The sequence below is a fragment of the Myodes glareolus genome, chromosome 4 (assembly GCF_982192425.1).
Source record: "Myodes glareolus chromosome 4, mMyoGla1.1, whole genome shotgun sequence".
Classification (NCBI taxonomy): Eukaryota; Metazoa; Chordata; class Mammalia; order Rodentia; family Cricetidae; genus Myodes; species Myodes glareolus.
The window spans coordinates 99,176,599-99,198,545 of NC_142029.1; the positions used below are offsets into that span (position 1 = coordinate 99,176,599).

At 42.3% G+C, this 21,947-nt stretch overlaps 1 protein-coding gene across 1 annotated transcript in view; it reads right to left on the reverse strand.

Moving 5' to 3' along the window:
* Nucleotides 1-479: 479 nt before the first annotated feature.
* Nucleotides 480-21,947, reverse strand: part of LOC148122398 (beta-galactosidase-1-like protein 2) — a 33,907-nt gene continuing 12,439 nt past the window's right edge. The window contains exons 7-19 of the mRNA XM_087905752.1: nt 14,332-14,413; nt 13,241-13,305; nt 12,463-12,547; nt 11,519-11,656; nt 10,809-10,889; nt 10,095-10,201; nt 8,040-8,186; nt 3,431-3,499; nt 2,906-2,993; nt 2,063-2,150; nt 1,497-1,617; nt 697-813; nt 480-587 (exon numbers count right to left, since the gene is read on the reverse strand). Coding sequence (XP_087761878.1) covers nt 480-587; nt 697-813; nt 1,497-1,617; nt 2,063-2,150; nt 2,906-2,993; nt 3,431-3,499; nt 8,040-8,186; nt 10,095-10,201; nt 10,809-10,889; nt 11,519-11,656; nt 12,463-12,547; nt 13,241-13,305; nt 14,332-14,413 — 1,296 coding nt within the window. The remainder of the gene's footprint in view (nt 588-696; nt 814-1,496; nt 1,618-2,062; nt 2,151-2,905; nt 2,994-3,430; nt 3,500-8,039; nt 8,187-10,094; nt 10,202-10,808; nt 10,890-11,518; nt 11,657-12,462; nt 12,548-13,240; nt 13,306-14,331; nt 14,414-21,947) is intronic.

Below are 21,947 nucleotides of genomic sequence, written 5' to 3' on the forward strand. Positions count from 1 at the left end.
GACCCTGAATCCTTAGAAAAGCATTTGCATGGCATCCACAAAGTCTCAAGCTTGATTGCTCGCCCTGGGGGAGGGTGGGTATCAGAGGACACATGGATATCTGTCTCTTGCTACCAAAAAAGGTTCACGGGATCCTGGGTACCCAAAAAAGCAACTGCCTTATAGGGACACTGTTTGTGTCCAATGTAATTGATCCATGTGTTCCTTCCCATGAAAACTGGCTAAAGGGCATGAGAAAGGGTACCTGGGAGAAATCTAACATGGCAGCCTGAGAAAAAACCATAGGGACAGAAGTGAAAGTTGCTAAGATTGCATCAAAATGAAACTGGAATCCTGACAACATGGAGGGACTGTCAGAAAGAGAGACTAAGGAGTCAGGATGAGGCTGGTGGAGGAACAGAGGGGTTTAGTCATCTTAAAATGGGAGGGATGAGAGGGACTGTGACAGCAGAAGAGAAAATCCACCTATTGTACAAGGGCTAAAGAAGGGCAGGTGCTGAAATGACCCCTTGGAGTGTCATACCGAGTAGAGCCTCTCTGGAGAAGCGGATCTTTAGACCACCTGTCAACTCCTCGAACATCATGATCTGTATAAAGAAGTAAGCTAATCAGCCAGAAGATTTCAGCTCTCCTCCTGAAGCAGAACAGAGTTCAAAGACAGGGAACTAGGAAGCAGGGGACTCTGCGAGAGATCACCTCATTAATTCCAGGATGGAGCCAGGCAGCAGGGACATAGAGGGTTTCCTGGGGACCGATATTCCAGTATCGTCCTAGGGTTTGTCCATTGATGAATATGACACCCTTTCTCCAGCCCTGAACAAGATAGGGAAGTTTCAGATTCTAACTTCTAGATGTAAAGATAGAAAACAAACAGACCTCTATCCCAATGGCACACTAAACCTTAGCATGGGCCAAATAGACAACCGAAGTCGTATGTGGGAGGGTGTGCAACATTCGAGCTTGTGCCACTACCCTGCCTTGGAGGTGGCTCAGCATCAGCCTCTAGCAAGATTCTAATTTCCATCTCATCTCCCGCGGGCTGGCCCAAGCCATCAGAAGGGATGTCTTACAATCTAATTATCACCAAAACACATCAGGCTTTAAAAATATAGATCAAATTGTGCAATAGCAGGAATGGTTGCCAACATGCCCTCAATGGCATGTCTTGGATGGTGAGCTCAAGCCAGTGGTAGAGGTCTCTACATCTGGGGTTATGTGTGAGAGCTACTGGGTCACACTCACTCAATCCCTGCTACAGAGCTTGCACCAGCCAGTCTCACTGACACTTGCTGCACACGCCTCTGTGCATCTCTTCCCTGTCCTTGTCCTAGACTAAGGGTCCTCAAAGACTTCACCTTTCGAATGGTTATGACTTGCTGTGACCGGGGGAGCTTGGTTCCATGTCACAGGACAGGGTTCATGTACTGGGGAGCTTTTCTGAAGGTTCTTTTGTGCCAGGGGCTGGGGCACAATAGCAGGAGAGAAGTGGCACCGACCTTTACTTTTATGAAGGTGTCCTGGGGAGGATCTCCAGCTCTCAAATGACTGAGGAAAAAGGCAGGGCCCTGAACATGTCTTGTAACTACTTTCCAGGACTCAGGAAACTTCGGAAGTTTTCTATGGGGGATCAAGAGTCAGTGAGATGTTATCTGTTTGCGCTAATGTGCCACCTGTGACCTCTTCTATGAAGCCTGGCATCCCATTCCCACTGTGGTAACTGCTATGTCCTTGGCATTCATGATACAGTAGGAATTAACCAGCGGACCAAGGGACAATCACTTCTCTTCTCCCGGGCATCTGAGAAACTTGGCATCACTTCATTAGTACTCTGCATCAGGTTTTATTTTTCTGTCTGGAAATCAAAAGCTTCATCTGCAGACCTCTGAGCATCTCTCCAGCTCTCCTTATCCACCAATTTGTGGTATGTTTTATTTTATTTTATTTTGTTCATCTACAGTTCAGCAACTGAACTCAGGGCCACACATTGCTGGGTAAAATGCTCTATCCCTGATCTGTAACTCCACCCTGGCCACTTTTCATCAGCTGAATTTAAGGCACCTACGTTTGTGCGAAGGTGTTTTTCATTTCCAGGCTGTAGATTCTAAATTGTCTCAGAGGAATCTTGTCCAGATAGATGTCTCCAGTTAGACCTGTGAAACAGGAATGGAGGTGGGTGGGAAGGAGTTGAACAGGGCAGAGGTATGCACAGGCTGCAGTCAGGGTTCTCCCTGAAGGAACTTGCTCTCTTGGCCTCATCTGGCTGGAAGGCTTCTATAAACCCCATAGATTTCCCCCTTTCACTTGGTGGTGTTGAGGATTAAACCACCTGGACTCAATAGGCTTCAGGCACGCTAGGCAAGTATTCTGCCGTTATGTTACCTAAGCCCAAGCCCTACACAGATATTATCCTCTTAGGTGTACACTCCTAGTAAGGGCCTCACAGTCCACATTAACAGCACAAAATCACAGCAAGCACTGCAGATCTGAGCAGCACAGGACTTCTGGTTTGACAAACTCAGGTTTGCCAAAGCTCTTATGGGAAAAATTGTGTGTGGTGTGACTCTGCTCAGGCGGACTGGACCCAAGCAGAAGGATAAACACAAGCCCTAGATATCCTGACAGTGAAGACTTGATATCCCTAGAGAGGAGCCCTAACCTGGCACATCACCATAGCTTCCTTCTGTTGGCACCACTTTCGAAACTCTCACTAAGTGGGTGGCAGTGTTGTGTCTCGGGCTTGGGAACTAAAGAACACAAAAATATAACAGTTTCTGTATAGAGGTGTCTCGTGAACAAAAACATATGCTCTTTTCCAAACACAAACCTGTTCCCAACTTCCATTGTCCTGCAGAGGAGCAATAGCGTCTGATGCTCCATTACCTTAGCGTCTTCTTCTAGGACTCACCTTTTCTCTCTTTGTTGATATCCAACCCAGAAGAGATTCGGCCTAGGTTCTCCACCAGGATCCTCAGGATCTGGGTTTTCTTGGAGGGCTATTCAAGAGAGACCAGAGTAAACCTCAATTGGCCCCTCCCTCAGACTGTCTAGGCCTCCCTGGAGCTGGGACAGGCCATGAGCAGGTGACTGACAGATCACAGGCTACGGGACCTTGTAGTTCTCCAGCTATGGGACAGGCAAGTCCTTGTACTCCTGATTTCCCTCTTCCTTCCCTGAAAAAGTCACCTGAACATTTAAACAAAGACTCCCTTGGATGGTGACTAGCTCTAGACAATGAGTATTCAAGGGGGGATGTGGTGTTCACTCAAAGGACATTCACCAAGATCTCTGAGACCCTGGAATTGTTAGATTCCTCTGCATGGAAGAGACCACGGGCAGAGGAGTGAGAATAATCTATAATAAGCCCTCACTAACTCTTGGGCCCAGGCCTAGCTGGAACTGGAATGTCTCATCCATGAACTGTGTTATATACATTTTTCACAATAGGCAGCTCGTTCTTGAAATGATCCAGGACTCCTATGTATTTGTTATCCAAAAACACCTGAAAAAGAAAGAAGAGATGACTGTTAGTGTCTCATAAAGAAAGGAAGGAACGCAGTACTGAAAATGCAATAAACCAAGCAAGAGGCAGAATGAATTCCACGTCTCCCAGATCTGCATAGACTCATAGGGTCACTAAGAACAGGTGACAGTTTAAGTAGCGCCGTGAGAAGAGGCAGGAAGTGCAGCCTGGGCCAGAGCTCCCAACGAAAGCTGGAACCTGGATCAAGTGTAGGCAAGGAGTGTGGTGGGGGGCAGTGTTTAAAAGACCTGTAGGAAACTAGAGGAGAAGGAATGTAGGAGTGGATAAGCATTATCAAGGAGATGTTAGTAAGGGAGGAGATGGAACCGAGAGACAGAGACTGTTCTGTGTTTGTCCTCCTTACCCCCACGTGTTCCACCCTTTCAGGGGCTCAACTCGGCTAGACACTCCCAGTTTGAGTCTGGAGCACCTGCTGTCACATTCTAACTGATTTGAGGGGTGCTCTGCACAGATCTATTTTCCCTATTACCAACTCCGCTGGGAGGTTTTTGTTGTTTTTTTTTTTTTGTCAGCTTGACCAACTACTGTCACCAGAGAAGAAGGAACATCAACTGAGAAAATGTCTCAGATAGATTGGCCTGTCAGCAAGCCTGTGGGCAATCTTATTAATGAATGATTTGTGTGGGAGAGCTCAGCCAGTGTGGGTGGTGCCACCTAGAGCCAGTGGTTCTGGGTTGTGTAAGAAAGCAGGCTGGGTGAGGTACAGGCAGCAAGCCAGCTCTAGTCACCTGGGTCTTGCCTGAGGTCTTGTAAAGGCTTCCCATGATGATGAACTGTAGCCTCCAAGACAAACAAGCCTTTCCTTCCCATTGCCATTTTGGATCACGGTGTTTATAACAATAGCAGAAAAACAAACTAACAGAACTACTATATTGATTAAACACCAGACAAACCACCAGAGAACCTTAGTCAGGCAAGACAATATAAGAATAACTTATTTTCTCGATTAATTAATCTAAATCAGTTTTTTTTTCAAATGCAATTTGGCTAGTAAACTGTAACAATAAAAATCCTTAAGTCAGAAAACACAAGTACTCTGAATTTAAGGTTACCAGAGTCTAATTACAGACGTTACATATTTGGTGATCATTCAAAAAGCCTGCTGTTGAAATGTCTTTCTTGAATGCAGGGTGCCTAGTTTGAAGAGTACAAAGAAATGATCACAACACCTTCCAAGAGCAGTCATAATGCTATGAGCAGACTGAGTGGAGAACATGAGAGAGAAGAACAGGCCATAGCCGGGCTGCTTTGCAGACATGGAGAAGGCTGGCTCATGGAGTCAGCTGGAGGTGGGCAGCAAGCAGAGATGTGTAAGATAGAATGCTTGTCCTAAGCAGAAGACTCGTGGCACTCTGAGGGATGGCAAGTAGGAGAGGAAGGTAGAAAGTGATGGAAGGGTCTGAAACAGGAAGACCTGCTTTGTATTTTCAGAGAAGACACCAACTAAAGCAGCAGAGGCCTACATGAGAAAGCAAAGGCCAAGAACTGCTGCACCACACAGGGGCCAGGAGAAAATATGGAACAAAGATAAGGTGACAAAGGAACTTCTGGACAGAGATTATATGTGAGAAGCTGTGACTCCACAAAGGAACACAGGGCTGACTTAGGAGAGCAGTGTATGCACCCTGGGAAAAACCAATGGAAGATATAGCAAGTACAGATAAATGTCTACCGAGGTGTAAGAAATGTCTCTGCAGCAAAAAGTAAGGAAGGAAAAGAAGGAATAGAAGGAAGGAAGGAAAGAAGAGAGAGAGAGAAAGATAGAAAAAAAGAAAAAGAAGCAAAGGAAGTAAGGAAGGAAAAAAGGAATTAAAGGAACGAAGGGAAAGAGAATGAAAGATAGAAAAGGTAAAGAAAGAAAGGTAAAGAAGGTATTAAAGGAAGGAAGGGAGAGTGAAAGAAAGATAGAAAAGAAAAGAAAGGAAGAAAGGATGAAAAAGAAAGAAAGGAAAGAAAATGTGAAGGGGAGAGAAAGAAGATTGGAGTCAAAAAGATATATGGATAAGTTTTGTCCTTATACATCTATCTGTATATCTTTATGATTTCAAAACTAAGGGCATATCGAAGTATAGAATCTGATAGCAGTATATGGTCAAATCTAATCTCGACACTCGGGAGTCAGAGGCAGATAGATCTCTGTCCATTTGAGGCCAACCTGGTCTACATAGTTTAGGCTCAATGTGAAAAAGAAGCAAACGAAAACCAGAAGTATAGGTTGAGTACTGTTTATTCAAAATGCTTCAGGCATAAGCATTTCAGATTTGGGAGGTTTTCTGGGTTTGGATTTTTCACAGACGTTAGAAGTTAAATATATTAGTGGCCCAGTGGTGGTGGTGGTGCATGCCTTTAATCCTTGCAACTGGAGTCAAGTAGGTGGATCTCTGTGAGTTCAATCCAATCTGGTCTACAGAGCTAATTCCAGGATAGCTAGCACCATTACACAGAGAAACCCTGTCTTGAAAAACCATATATATATGCATATATATATACATACACACATATATATACATATATATTTACATGCATATATCCTAGGATAGATAGATGATAGATAAATAGACCATTAGAAAGAGAGAGATCTTCCTTTTACCAGAAAATATTATGTGGGCTCCTGGGAAAAAGAGTTATCAATAGACCGACCCGTCTTCAATCGCTGTGAGCTACGATAATGATCATGTGTCAACATATGCCCAGGGTGCAATAATGGCGTGAATATTATGCGGATAAACAATTGCCTTCTGATTGGATTTAAGTCCTGCTTTAGTAGAAAACATATATGTGGTCTTGTACATCTGAATAAGCTATGGTTGAGGAGCTCACAGGTCCCAGAGGAGAACAATTATTCTCCTAAATGGACACAGATTCTAAACCCATCGCACTACTCATAGACTACAGTAGCTTCCGGTCCTCATCAGAGAAGTTTCTTCATGGGCAGTGGTTAAGCAGAAACTCCCTGACCAAAGTGCAGAGAACAAGTCCTTGAGGACTGCACAGCCACAAGTGGGATCTATCACTCCCCACCCAAATCTCACGGATCTCCTTGAGAAAGTGGAGGATATGATTGTAAGGGCCAGAGGTCAGGGGACCAGACCAACACATTGTCTTCTGGACATGCCAGGACTGCTGCCCATGAACTCACAGTAGTTGTGGCTACCTATGTAAGACCTAAAGAAGACCCATCCTGTTCATATTCTTACATGTGGAAGGGAGAAGCTCAATAATCCCCAATGGTAAGTGCAGGGCTATTGACAGTTGACAGCCTCTGGGAAAGGGAGTCTCTTTCCCGTAAGGATGCGATCCTAGTAGATCGACCATAGTCCCATACTCACAGGCAGCCCAATTAGACTCTGTGGGTTATTAAAAAAGAAGAAGAAGGAAGAGGAGGAGGAGGTCATGGACAAGGAAAAGGGGGAGAAGAGGAAGGGGAGGGGGAAGAGGAAGAAGACACAAAGTTGGAAGGAGGAAGGGGTGGACCTGGAGGAGCTAGTGGGAGGACTGGGAGTAAAACTATCAAATACATTGCATGAAATTTTCAAAGAATTGATAAAATATTCTGTTTTAAAAAGTAAAATAACTCTCTGAAATGCATGTGTGTGCATGTGTGTGTGTTTAAGTGTGCGTGCATGTGTGTGTATTCATATGTATGGTGGGTCTACATGCCCATGCATGTGCCTTTGGAGGAAAGCAGTTAACACTGGGTATTACCAATCACTCCTACCTTAATTTTAAGACAGGGAGGGTCTCTTTATTGAACTTGGAACTCATGTTTCAGCTAGATTGACTGACTGGCCATTGAGCTCCTAGGATCTTCCTGTCTCCACTCCCCTGAGCTGGTCTCACAGACGTATGGAGCCATGCCTGACTTTCTATATAGGTGTTGGGAATCTGAGCCCAGGTCTTCATATTTTGCAGTGAACACGATTCCCTCTGAATCGTCTCCCCAGTCCCATCTGGAATTGTTTGCACATCACACTTTCACTGAGCATTTCTGACTGTGGACTAGGAATGCCCAACCTGAAGCCTTGGGAAAAGGTAACATGGAAAAGAGGAAGAGCAGGGAACTGTCAGAACACAGAGACCAGCTCTTAGCTTGGAGTGGGATGGAACCCTCAGCAGCGCACTGTTACTTCCCAGCTGCACCTGCTTTGAAAGGCTTTCATGATTCTTGAGGATTTTCCACTTGGAACACATCACAGCTTGGTGCTTTAAGACTTAAATGACAAGAGCTAATGTTTCATATGCTATATAAATATCAGGGGTTAATTCATGGTAAGGATAGGGACTACAAAAGCTTCTCCTGGACTTTAGAACACTATCGTCTCCTATAAAATTATATACCTAAGCATGTCTATGTATAGAGGATTTCACTGAAGGAAGGCGACAACAACAGAGATAATTTTCTGAAGGACAAATGAGTTGACCACCAATTAGACATTCACCTCAGTACCACGGGGTGATATTAACAGAAAAGTGCCATTAGAAGCCACAGATTCCCTACCTGCCCTCGGTCTTGAATATGACCTCTTGAGGTGAGGAGGCCTCCATTGAAGATGGTGGTCTCATAAAGCGTGTACCCAAAGGACTGGCCGTTCCCTTGGTTCACAGGCAGCTGCTCCATAGAGAGTGGCCTGACAGACTTGGCTGGCTAAGGTAGAGAACGAAGCAACAAACATGTTGAAGGGTCAGGCTAGAGACAAGAATCTCAGAACCCACTTCTCCAAAGGGATGACCCAACAGCCTTGCAGATGGGACGACTGAGAAGGAATACACAATGATAACCAATCTTATGCATAGCATAGATATTATCTTTTTTGGTTTCTCCACCATCCTCAAATTTCACTCTACATGGCAACCTATGAGCTAGCCTCATAATTTACATGAAAAGCTGAAATCAAGAAAAGCACAGGCATTGTGGCATATGCCTATAATCCCAGTAGTGGTGAACAGAAACAGGGGATTTCTGTGTCGAGTCACCAGAAGGACTAGCCAGAACTGAAGAGCGGCAAGTTCAGTGAAGAGACACTGCCTCAATATAAATAAAGACATACATGCATACACAATACACACATATATACATATATATTAACAAATAAATAAATTTAAACTACCCTGGTCTACAGAGCTAGATCCAGGAGAGCCAGAGCTTCACACACAAAAATCTGTCTCAAAAACACAAACAACAAATTTTGAATAATAAAAATGAAAAAGTACAGAATGATCAGGAAAAGCACATGACATCAACTTTGGACTCCCACATGCATTTCCACATATGTGCAAACACACACATGCAGGCACACATGCACACACTTATACACAATATACAACAACAACAACTAAAGCCCTCCCATTCCCTTGGAGAAACAGATGATTCCAAGTCTGAGGAGGCTCACAGCCTAGATCCTCCAGGGGAACAAACAACAAAGATGCTAACAGCTCTGGGTGTCCTGTCATGAAGACACAGTAGCCCAGAAGGGATCCTGATGGACAACAATGGGCCACTCTGAGCATCAAAGAGACTATGGTGGCATAGAGACATGCCAAACTGTGCACGTTTATAACCATACAAAAAACCCCAGCAGCAAACCATCCCATTGCACCTTTGGAAGTCACATGAATTCATTTTTCTGATTAAAGAAAATACTTGAACTCACCCAGTTTCTATACAACCACAGTTACAGGTAAAAAGCTGATGAAAGATGATGTATTTATTAACTGATAAATACAAAGGAACTAACACCCTGACTAACCTAGTTTATGTTTTATACGTTAAACTTAATGACAAGTTTAGAGAAAGCCTCCCTTTATAAAAAACAAAAGATTAAAAGTCATTGCCTTAACATGATGGGGGCTGGTTTGTTGGGGTTTCTGTCCTGCCTGGCCCCCCAGCTGTTTAGTCCCAGAGAAAAATCACACATAGATCTCTGTAAGTTATAAAACTGATTGGCCCGTTAGGTCAGGCTTCTTACTGGCTAACTCTCACGTCTTGATTAACCCATTTCTAATCTGTGTAGCACTACGAGGTGGTGGCTTACCGGGAAAGCCAGCATGTCTGACATGGTGGCTGGCTCCATGGTGTCTGCCTCATTGCCCTCTTCCCAGCATTCTGTTCTATTTACTCTGCCTACCTAATTTTCTGTCCTATCAAAGGGTTGAGGCAGACTCTTTATTAACCAATGAAAATAACACATAGACAGAAGGCCTACCTACATCACTAGGTTGAGTCCATTCTAACACCTTAATAAAGTAGGGGATAGGGTTGGAGAGAGGGCTGAGTGGTGAGAACAGTGTACTGCTCTTGCAAACAACTTGGATTCAGTTCCCAGCACCCAAGTAGTCACTCACAATAGTCTCTAACTACAGGTCCAGGGGATCCCAGGCCTTTTCTGGCCTCTGCAGACACATTTGTGGTCCACTTACAGAAATATAGGCAGAATGTTCAACATCAAATGAATCTTTAAAACAAAAGAGAGGATGGAAGAAAATACGAAGAGGAAGAAAATATTACAGAAGTGATACCGTGTGTCAATATCCAAAAAAAAGAAAAAAAAATCACCTGGTCCAGATGGGGCAGGACATCCCACAGGGTGAGGAAATATAAGAGTATCAATGGCTTATAGGCGACCGGGTTTGTAGCTGTTGGTCGACTGTCTGTGGAAATATCTGCAATGAAAAGCACATGGCTGGCCATCGTAGGACCTACTCCAACACCATTCAGAGACACCAGGCACCCTGCTGAGCCACAGTCTCCACAAACGAAGGACCCCGTCACACGCTCTTATATCCTAATTCCAGGAGGAGGTAAGGCACGTGCTAATGAATAAGGGTCCTTAAACATCCAAAAAGGACCTTTTTGTCCTAGAAAAGAGGAGCATGTTGACCAAGCTGGTAGACCTAGAATTCTCAACCTAACTGTTCATTAGATTCTCCTAAAACCCAGCTACAAATGTGCTTGCTCTCAGGTCCTACCCTTTCTTCCCCACCTCAACCCAGACATACTTGCTGAATAGCTTGGAGTAAGGGGACCTGGAACCCTTAGCTTTTAGAAGTTTTAGAGGGTGGTGGGCACAGCTAAGATCAGGGAAAGTGGTCTCATGCTGAGCACACGAGAGCAGACTCTGCATCTTGTGGATTTCTAGTGCTGATGATGAACTGGATCAAACTGGGTTCCTCCCCAAAAGGTCTTCACACTTCCCCAATCCCTCCTCCCAGAGCAGATCCCGCTGGAGAAATTGAAGTCACCGTTCACACAGAAGTTGCTGCTGGGTACCTGTAACATAGTGAAAAAACATTTGAAACACCCGATACTCAGGCGTGTATTCGCCAGCCTCTGTCAGCAACGCACAGTAATCTAAAGAACAGAGAGAAATGTGTCATTTCCCCCAAGAAAATTAGCTTCTTTCCTTAAGAAGAGAAAAAAAAATCCCTTAGTTCTGAGCAAAAAGATCCATGATTTATCAGCCCCCAGAGGAAAGCTCTGGGTATATGGTAAGAGAATTCTGTATATGTTAGTCCAAACTAAAAGGCTCTGCGAAGCTATGATGGGTATGGAGGCGTTACCAGAGGCAAACTGCACCCATCTGTGGGCCTATGTGCCGCCACTCCATTAAATGTTTATCTTTATAAGAGTTGCTGGTCATGGTGTCTCTTCGTAACAACAGAAACCCTAATTAAGATAGAGGCTAAGAAAGATACATTTGTGGATCTTCTGGTACTCTTAGGGGATCTAAAACAACAGGTGAAATAAGGTTCTATACAACAGATAGGCAGACTAAGCTACTCTTCAAACTGCTCACAAAGTTACAAAAAGCCAAGACCCAAGATCTAGTGTGGTCACAAACAAATACTAAAGTTCAGATTCTAGCACACAGAAACTCAAGACAGAGGAAGAGACTTCCCTTGGGGGCCTAACCTGGCATGTTTCAGATTCAACAAGGGAGAAGCCCAGATTAGAGATAATTCTAGAAACCAAGTACTTGCCATAGCTGGTTACTACAGGTAGATAACCATTGGAAGAGTTAGCTCCACCTATGAAGCCAAAGTTGGTGCCACCATGGAACATGTAGAAGTTGAAGGAGAACCCAAGGATGAACATCTCCCGCACATCCTTCAACATCACTGCAGTATGGTGGGAAGAAACGGGGAAGCAGGGGTGGGATTAGGATGTACGAATTTAGTTTGTAGTGGATGTTCAAGCTACAGACCTGAAATCCTCAAGATCTGCTAGAGCCTGTGTGCAGAAAATCTTACTAGATGAGCCAGGACTGCTTAGAGTAGTTGACAGTGTTTGTTTTCATGATCCAAAATCACTAATTACTTTTTTTCTCTAGGTTTTGAGGGAATCTTTCTTTCTAGTATACGAACTGTATATCAAGTATTGCTCATGACTTTTTTAGGGCACTTGTCAACTTCTTAGTGACAAGTCTGAAATGATGGCACCAGTCACATTTACCTTCTGCTCCACTTAAATGGCCATCATCCATTCTCCAGTAAGAGTAAGAGAATGATGAGTCAAAATCAGCCGAGTAGGGATTATACAAACACCCCTTGTCTATTCCCAGCACACCTTCATTGTAGTTCCCTCTCCCAGAAGAACTCATTCTCATTACTTTTGTAGCATAGTGAAGTGTATTTAAAATGAAAACTACAGAAACTTAACTTCCTCTTCCAATAACCCCATAGATGCTCAGTCTATGGCCACTCCATCCTCTTCCAATAACTCTATAGGTGCTCAGTCTGTGGCCACCCCATCTGAGCAGATGTCTGCAGATGTCTAGATGGTGTCTACTTAGCTAAGTTGATGTTAAGTGATACAACATCTGAGAACCTTGCCCCTAAACCTCAAGTATATTAACCAACAAGAAAAAAAGAAATAAAACAAAGAACCAGACAAGTCCCCCTGTAAATTCATAAGGAGGGCTCACTCTGTGGATCTCCAAAATGGCGGACAGCTCCCCATGTGTCAAAAGAGTTTGTCGTATACACCATCATCAGTATGGGGCTTCTGCCCTGAAGGGAGAAAAAAACATATCAGTTTAGGAAGCTCTTCCCCAATTCTGCAGCCCCGAACGACCTGCAAAGGAGCTGTGACACCCAGGGCTTCAGCACTTTAACTGAAAGCAGCCTGCCACCCCTAGGAGCTCCGAGACCTCCTCTCCCATCCCCACGTGATCTTCCCAGCCACATTGTCTCCTCCTCTGACTTCACTGACTTCATTTTTTCAAGCTTTGGGGTGGGCAGGGTATCAACTGCGATTTTAATATTGTTCTTTCAAGACATCCTTAAAGTAGAATTCAGAAATTTCTAAAAATAGAATCTTTTTATTTTCCTGGGTGACCTGAGTAGAGGTCTGGTAAGAAACAGCAGACACAGAGAAATTATCTCAATGTTCAATTACAGGGGGCTGCATCGGTGAAGGGATTATGACAAATGGTGGACTTTCAACTATGGCAGAAAGCAATGTCCTCAAAACCAGAGTGAATAAGAGTTAGGATTACAGCATTCAAACACTATGGCCTGTGGACCAAGTGTTCTTGATTTATACAGTTTGAACCTAAAACCACCTGAAAGAGATAGTTAAGGACACCGCAGACTCAGATTTTAACTAAACTAATGACTACTAAGGTTTCCCTCCACAAGTGAGCCAAGAAGTCCTGGGTAGGGCAAGAAGCAAAGTGGCTGTCATGTCTGAAAGGCCTTTACTTGAATGGATTCGAGGTCTTCATATGTTTCTCTCCTTATATTCTTCATGTGTACAGTGGCCAGCACTGTGGGTGGAAAGAACACACGTGAGATCCTGCCGTGACTGCACAGTACAGACTCTCCCAGAACCATGTTGCAGAATTCGGACCACATCTCTTGGACATCTGCCTCCCAAATTCTCACTTCAATACTGCTGTATCCAGAGCTAGCGATAAAGATAAGATGTCACACTTATAGCCACAGAAGCACATACTAATGGATTTACACATTGCCCTTTGCTTAGAACTTATAGTGATGGTCTTGAATATTAAAAAGTGGTTAAAATATGCCACATGGCACAAATTAATACATGAAAAGCAAATGAAGCAATTGAGACTCTAAAATTTGATGATTTTGGTTGTGGGGATCAAATCCAGGATCTCTTTTATGCTTGTGTTCTAGATCAGATCACTATCCTAACCTTTAATCTACAGCAGAGAAGGACACACACACACACACGCACACACACACACACACACACACACACACACACACACACACACACTAAAAAGACTAGGAACGAGAGCATTCGAAGACAATGGAGTTAACAAATTCGCTTATAGGGAAGAACTCAAGAAATTGTTTTTTCATTGTCTTGGTCCCTATGCATTCATTCTTTCCTCTTTTCTTATTGATACCATGCACATATGCTAAGCAAGTGCTCGACCCCTGAGAATTACTCCCTCCCACCCGACTCCCAACCTGCTTTTATTCTCTGGACTCATGTGTTCTGAGAATGGCCAGGGCTGGGTCCATGGCAGTACCACTGCTCTGAAAACCCTCCATTCTGTGTGGTTCAGTCAGGGACACTTGTCAGAGCTGGAGACAGCTTACTTGTGTCTCAGCTCTTCCCTGTGCTAGGCCACTCAACATTTGAAAGGGAGGAGTAACGCTCTGGTCATAGCAGCTGCTGGGCACCGAGGTTGGGTCCTATGTCCTAACTCAGTTTTGACCACAAGTTCTTACCACCGGGAAATGGAAGGATGAACCATAGAAAGATCTGTGCTTTTCCAACTTGTCCAGCATAAAAATAAATACAGCCAATACCATACCGTTTTTCAAGCGGCCCTTTCTCAGATTCAGGCCATCGTCCGCAGTCATGAGCAGCTCACTGATCCCTCTTGACACTAAAGCCTGGGAAGAAAGTCAGGAAGAGAAATAAATGGATTGCCCTAGGCCCATGAGATTGCTTCTTCCTAGGAGTGGAAAAAAACAAAACAAAAGAACTATGGCCATGAAAATACCACCGTTCAGTTGAGACATGGAGAGGAAGGCTTCATTCCCCATGTAACCTCTTTTATGTTAGAAAGTTAAAACAAAAATGTGAGTCCTGCCTCTGTCACACTCCTTAACTGCAGTCAAATTCCAAACCTCAGAGAAGAAGCAGAGGGGCAGTTGCGTCATCCAATGCAGTGCTCTCCCCAAAGGACCTCCAGGGGATGCCCCAAGCCACAGAGCAGAATAAAGAATGTTTCTGTCCATTCTGTCACCAAATCCCCATACCTCATGAGACATATCCACAGGATACACTTCCGTCAGTAGTTTCTTCAGTCAGTGGTAAGAGCACGTAAATTGTGATTACTCCACCCATGGTGGCCCTTTCACCTGCGTGAACCTTGAATGTTCCCATATTTAAAATTCTTTATATTTAAAGGGGGATATGCTATAGATATTTGCATTGGTATGTATCTTAGTTTATTGATACAAATTTAAGGTCAATTTTGTTATACTGTGTTTATATATTTCTGCTCTTGATTAAGGTATTGTGATTGTGCAGTTCATTTAAAAGTGTAATGTATAATTAAGAAATATAGGTAAATAGAGAGTCATCTGTAGTAGTCAAGCTTGTAGTCATGGCAGTTAGATTTTCTGGATGTACAGAGAAGTATTTCAGATAGGTAGGGATTCTTCAAATCTTTCAAAGACTACAGAATATGACATTTAAAGTGTTTTAAGAATTTAGGACTGTTCATGATAGTGAGGCACAAGTAGTCCTGGCAGCACCAAATTACTTCAAGAGGAAGATGGGTATCAAAGAGGCTCCTTATGGATTTGGTTAGCCATTTGTGCAAGAAGCTGGTCTTGCCTGGACTATTTGATGAACTGGACATGCAGGACTGATAGAAAAATTCCTGCTAAACTTGCCTAAAGGTGAGATGATCTTTCAGGGGTTTTTGCTTCATGAAAGAGTCTGCCAGACATGCTGCAGCCCAGAGAAAAAAGTGACTTACAAACTGCCAATATAGGCAGAACTGTCTTTGAAATTTTCTGCATCACGGAAAAGTCTGCTGGATGCTATGGGCCTGTAGGTCGAAGATGGATGCCCCAATGATACAGAAGAACTTTGGGTGACTGTCCAGGTAGTGAGATGTCTCTGTCAATTCTAGAGTTTTGGAAGTTGCTTAAAATGCACTTCCTGTTTACTTAGGTAATGTTATATCCTTCTGGAGTCTTTGAGGGAGTTGAAGAATTTATAGTTATAGTTATATTTTTCCTTAGTTATGATAAAAGATAAAGTAGATATACATATTGTAACTATAATTCTTACTTGATACATGTCTTGTTATATGTAATTTTACTATGTTAAAGTTAAAACCTTCCTTTTTATTTAAACAGAAATGGGGAGGTGATGTGGGATTATCCTCTGTATACTATGAATATCATTGACTAATAAAGGACTGCTTTACGCCCATAGCAGAGCAGGGCAGAAAGAGCTAGGTGGGGAAAACTAAATAGAATGCTGGGAGAAAGGAGGCAGAGTCAGAGAAAAGCCATGGATACGCAGCCAGAGTAAGAGTGCTGAAATGTTGCTGGTAGGCCTTGACCTCATGATGATGCACAGATTACTAGAAATGGATTAAATTGAGATGTAAGAGGTAACCAATAAGAAATTAGAGCTAATGGGCCAAGCAGTGTTTTAATTAATATAGTTTCTGTGTTGTTATTTTGGTTCTGGGTGGCCAGGATGAACAAGCAGCCTCTTTATACATATACTTTTTGCTTTTATTATTGAAAATCAGGTGTTTGAAGATGTGTTGATTGATATCTGGGTCTCAGTTCAGTTCCATTGGTCCTTCTGTCTGTTCTTATGCTAATACCAGGCTGTTTTCAGTACTGTAGCTCTGTAGTAGAGTTTGAAGTCAGGGATTGTGATGTCTCCAGAAGTTCCTTTATTGTACAGGATTGTTTTGACTATTCTGGTTTTTTTTTTCTTTTCCATATGAAGTTGAGCACTGTTCTTTCGAGGTCTGAGAAGAATTTTGCTGAGATTTTGATGGGCATTGTGTTGAATCTGTAGATTGCTTTTGGTAAGATTGCCATTTTTACTATGTTCATTCTACCTAGCCAAGAACATCAGAGATATTTCCATTTTCTGGTGTCTTCTTCAATTTTTCTTCAGAGATTTAAAGTTCTTGTCATACAGATCTTCCACTTGTTTGGTTATAGTTACTTCAAGATACCTTACGCTATTTGTGGCTATTGTGAAGAGTGATATTTCTCTGATTTCTTTCTCAGCTCATTTTATCATTTGTGTAAAGGAGGGTTACTGAATTTTTTTTAACTTAATCTTGTATCCTGCTGCATTACTGAAGGTGTTTATGAATTGTAGAAATTCCTTGGTAGAATTTTTGGGGTCGCTTATATAAACTATCATATCATCAGCAAATAGTGAGAGTTTGACTTCTTCTTTTCCGATTTGTATTTCTTTGATCTCCTTTTGTTGTCTTATTGTTCTAGCTAGGACCTCAAGAACTATATTGAATAGTTATGAAGAGCGTGGACAACATTGTCTTGTTCTTTATTTCAGAGGGATTGCTGTGAGTTTCTCTCCATGCAGTTTGATGCTGCCTGTTGGCTTGCTGTATATATAAATTTTTTAATGTTTAGGTATGTTCCTTGTATCTCTGCTCTCTCCAAGACCTTTATCATGAAGGTATGTTGTATTTTGTCAAAGGATTTTTCAGCATCTAATGAGATGATCATGTTTTTTTTTTCAGTTTGTTTATATGGTGGATTACATCAACAGATTTTCGTATGTTGAACCATTCCTACATCTCTGGGGTGAAGCCAACTTGATCATGGTGAATGATTTTTCTGATGTGTTCTTAGATTCGGTCTACCAGTATTTTATTGAGTATTTTTGCATCAGTGTTCATGAGTGAGATTGGTCTGTAATTCTCTTTCTTAGTAATGTCTTTGTGTGGTTTGTGTGGCAGGCTAATTGTAGCCTCATAAAAAGAATTCAGCAATGTTCCTTCTTTTTCTCTTGTCTGGTACAATTTGGGGAGTATTGGTATTAGTTCTTCTTTGAAATCTTGTAGAATTCTGAGCTGAATACCCATCTGGTCCTGGATATTTTTTTGTTTGAAGACCTTGATGACTATTTCTATTTCTTTAGCAGTTATAGGCCTATTCAATTTGCTTATCTGGTCTTGATTTAATTTTTGTAAATGTTATTTTTCCAGAAAATTGTCAATTTCCTTTAAGTTTTCCATTTTTGTGGAGTACAGGTTTTAGAAATATGATGTAATAATTCTCTAGATTTCCTCCGTATCTGTTATCATGTCCCCCTTTTCATTTTTGATTTTGTTAATTTGGATATTCTCTTTGTGCCTTTGGTTAGTTTGGGTAAAGGTCTGTCTATTTTGTTGATTTTCTTGAAGAACCAATCTTTGTCTCATTGATACTTTGTATTGTTTTCTTTGTTTCTATTTTGTTGATTTCAGCTCTCAATTTGATTAATTCCTGCTGTCTAGTCCTCCTTCGTGAGTTTGCTTCTTTTTTGTTCTAGAGTTTTCAAATGTTCTGTTTACTCACTCCTATGGGATTTTTTCCAGCTTCTTTATATAGGCATCGGTACTATGAACTTTCCTTTTAACACTGCTTTCATTGTGTCCCATAAATTTGGGTATGCATATGGTCATTTTCATTGAATTTTAGTAAATCTTTAATTTCTCACTTGTCCCATTGATGATTCAGGTGAGCACTGTTTAATTTCCATGTGTTTGTGGGCTTTCTGGAATTAGTGTTGCTGTTAAATTCTAATTTTAAACCATAGCTACCTGATAAGAAGCATAAGGTTATTCCAATTTTTTTTTTTATATCTGTTGAGGTTCGCTTTGTTACTTAGTATGTTGGTCTGTTTTTAGAAGGTTCCATGAGGTGCTGAGCAGAAGGTATATTCTTTTATGTTTGGGTTCAATGTTCTATAGATGTCTGTTAAGTCCATTTGAGTCATAACATCTATTAGTTCCCTTATTTCTCTGTTAATTTTCTGTCTGACAATCCTGTCCAGTGGTGAGAGTGGGATGTTGAAGTTGCCCACTATTAGTATGTGGGGTTCAATGTATGATTTAAGCTTTAAAAGTCTTTTTTTCAAACATATGAGGGTGCCTTTTATTTGGGGCATAGATGTTCAGTATTGAGATTTCCTCCTGATGAATTTTTTCCTGTAAATAATATGAAATGTCTTTCACTGTCTCTTTTGATTGACTTTTATTTAAAGTATATTTTGTTAGATATTAGGATAGCTACACTAGCTTGTTTCTTAGGTCCATTTGGTTGGAATTTTTTTCCCCAATCCTTTACTCTATGTTTTTGTCTGTCTTTGAGGTTGAGTATGTTTCTTGTATGCAGCAGTAGGTTGAATTCTGTTTTAGTATCCAATCTGTTAGCCTGTGTCTTTTTATAGGTGAGTTGAGTTCGTTCATATTAAGGAATATTAATGACCAGTTACTGTTAGCTCCCGTTATTTTAGTTTTCACTGTTGGTGATGTTATTGTGTGTGTGTTTCCCTTTTTTGGAATTTGCTGCTGTGAAATCATCTATGGTCTGTGTTTTTGTAGATGTAGCCAACTTCCTTGGGTTGGAGTTTTCTTCTAGCACTTTGTGTAGGGCTGGGTTTATGGCTAGGTATTGGTTAAATCTGATTCTGTCATGGAATATCTTGTTTTGTCCTTCTACGGTGATTGAAAGTTTTGCTGGGTATAGTAGTCTGGGATGGCATTTGTGATCTCTTAATGACTGCATAACGCTTAACCAAGACCTTCTGGCTTTCATTGTTTTCACTGAGAGGTCAGGTATAATTCTGACAGGTCTGTCTTTATATGTTAATTGCCCTTTTTCTTTTGTAGCTCTTAATAATCTTTCTTTATTCCGTATCTTTAGTGTTTTGATTTTTATGTGGCAAGATTCTATTTTGATCAAGTCTATTTGGTATCCTATAAGCTTCTTGAATCTTCAAACACATATCTTTCTTTAGGTTGGGAAAGTTTTCTCCTATGATTTTGTTGAGTATATTTTCTGTGCTTTTGAGTTGGACTTCTCCTTCTTCTATCCCTATCATTCTTAGGTTTGGTCTATTACTGGTGTCCCATATATCCTGGATATTTTGTGCTTAGCTTTTTTTAGATTTAATGTTTTCTTTAACCAATGAATCTATTTTCTCTATTGTATCTTCAGCACTTGAGATTCTCTCTTCCATCTCTTGTATTCTGCTGTTTATGCTTGCATTAGTGGTTCCTGATCATTTTCTCATAATTTCTATTTCTATAATTCCCAGGGTTTATGTTTTCTTTATTTTCTCTATTTTGATTTTTAAGTCTTGAATAGTTTCTTTCAACTGTTTGATTGCTTTTTCTTGGTTTTCTTTAAGGGATTTGTGATTTCTTCCAATTTTTTGTTTGTCTCTTCCTCCATTTCTTTGAGGAAATTTTTTATTTCCTCTTTAAGGGCCTCAAACATTCTCTTAAAGTTATTTTTAGGTCATTTTCTTCTGCTTCACCTATATTTGAGTGCTCACATCTTGCTGTTGTGGGCCCACTAGTTTTTATTGGTGTTGTGTTGCTCTTTGTGGTGGTGAGTGTGTTCTTACCTTGTCTACCCATGTTTTCCTCTGATTGGTGTAGTTGGACTGTTTCTCTGGTGATTAATCTTTCAGGTGCAAGTAGATCCAAGGCTCAGATGGTTGCTCCTCGTGGTGCATTCAGGGCCGCCATGCTTCCAGCCACCTCAGAGTTCGCTTGGTGTTCCTGAAGGTTGCTCAGTGTTCCTGAAGGTCGCTCTGCAATACTGGGGGTCATTCAGGCCTGCGCCCAGGGAGGTTGCGTGCTTGGGGCAGCTTCTGCTGAGGTCGCTGTCTTGGGCCTGCTCTGGTATTCCTCACTGGCTCAGGCCTGTTTCCGTAGATATCCCTGGCTTGGGCCTGCTCCCGCTGAAGTTTCTGGCTTGGGCCTGGTCCAAGGTCTCTGGTTTAGACATGCTCCCTCAAAGGTTCTTGACCCGTGTGGGACCTGTGGGACCTGCAGAGGTCTCTGGCTCCCTTGTACCTTCTCTTGTGGATGTCATTGCCTCAAGTCTGCTCCTGAGGAGGTCTCTGCCTCAAGTCGCTCCAGCTGAGGTACCTGACTCCTGCTTCAGAGGAGGTTGCTGGCTCAGGCTTGTTCCCACAGATATCCCTGACTCTGGTCTGCTTCCTCAGAAGTCCCTGACTCATGCCCTGTCCCATAGAGGTCTCTGACTCTGGCCTGTTCCTTTGGCAGTTGCTCCCTTGTACCACAACTGCACCAGCTGAACAAAGTATTTCCAAAAGATTTAGTTGGAGAACCTAGACAGAGTTAGAATGTAAGGGCCTGAGGTCCCAATTAAGGAAAGGAGTCAGTAGCTGATCCTAGAAAATGGGATGGTGAAAATATTCAGTCAATGAAACGCTAGTGTCTGGAGAAGATTGGGTGCGTAGCAGCACCTGCTGACAAGCCTGTGACTCAAATTCATTTCCTGTGACCTATGAGGTGGAAGAAAAGCCCACTTGACTCTCTCAAGCTGTCTTCTGACCACCACATGTACATGGTGGGACATATATCCTGACACACAGACCCACAAATATAAAGAAACATTAACTTTTCCAGTTGAAAATTTTTTATAATTTATTTTTAAAAAAACTGGGTAAATGACTTTGTTGGTGGAGTGCTTGTGTATCGTGCAAAAAGCCTTGGGTTGCAGCCTCAACAACACATAAACTAGATGTGATGATAACCACCTCCTATCCGAGCACTTGGGAGGCAGAGGCAGAGGGCTCAAAAATTCAAAGTCATCCTGACAGCAGCAGGACATGGGACCCCAAAACCAGAGTGGAACAAATGCAAGACAACACTGTTCCAGAGCTGGGCCAAATGTCTTAGCAATGAGTGTAAACAGGCTCATTCCCATTCACAAAAGGCCTGGGTGCTGGTGGTTAGAAGGGTTATTGTTCACGCTCAACCTGACAGGATCTGGAATCGCTCGAGAGATGGGCTTTTAAGCCTATGCAGGATTGTCTCAATTGCAGTAACTGAAGGAGGAAGAGCCATCTGAATTGTGAGCAGGATCATTCTTGCTCTGGAGATCCTGGGCTCCGTAAAATGCAGAAAGCAAGCCAAGCGCTAGCAAGCAACCATGTCTCTCTCTGCTTCCTGGCAATGGAAGTAATGCAAGCCGCTGTTCCAAGCTCAGCTGATTTCATGTTACCCCAGCTGGATGGACTGGCCCTCGAACCCTGAGTTTAAATTCATCAGAATATTTTACCATAGCCACAGAAAAGAAAACTCAGACAGGGGTGTTTTGAGACAGGGTCTCATGTCACACAGGCTGACCTCCAACTCACTATGTAGCTGAACTGTCGACCCTCAGA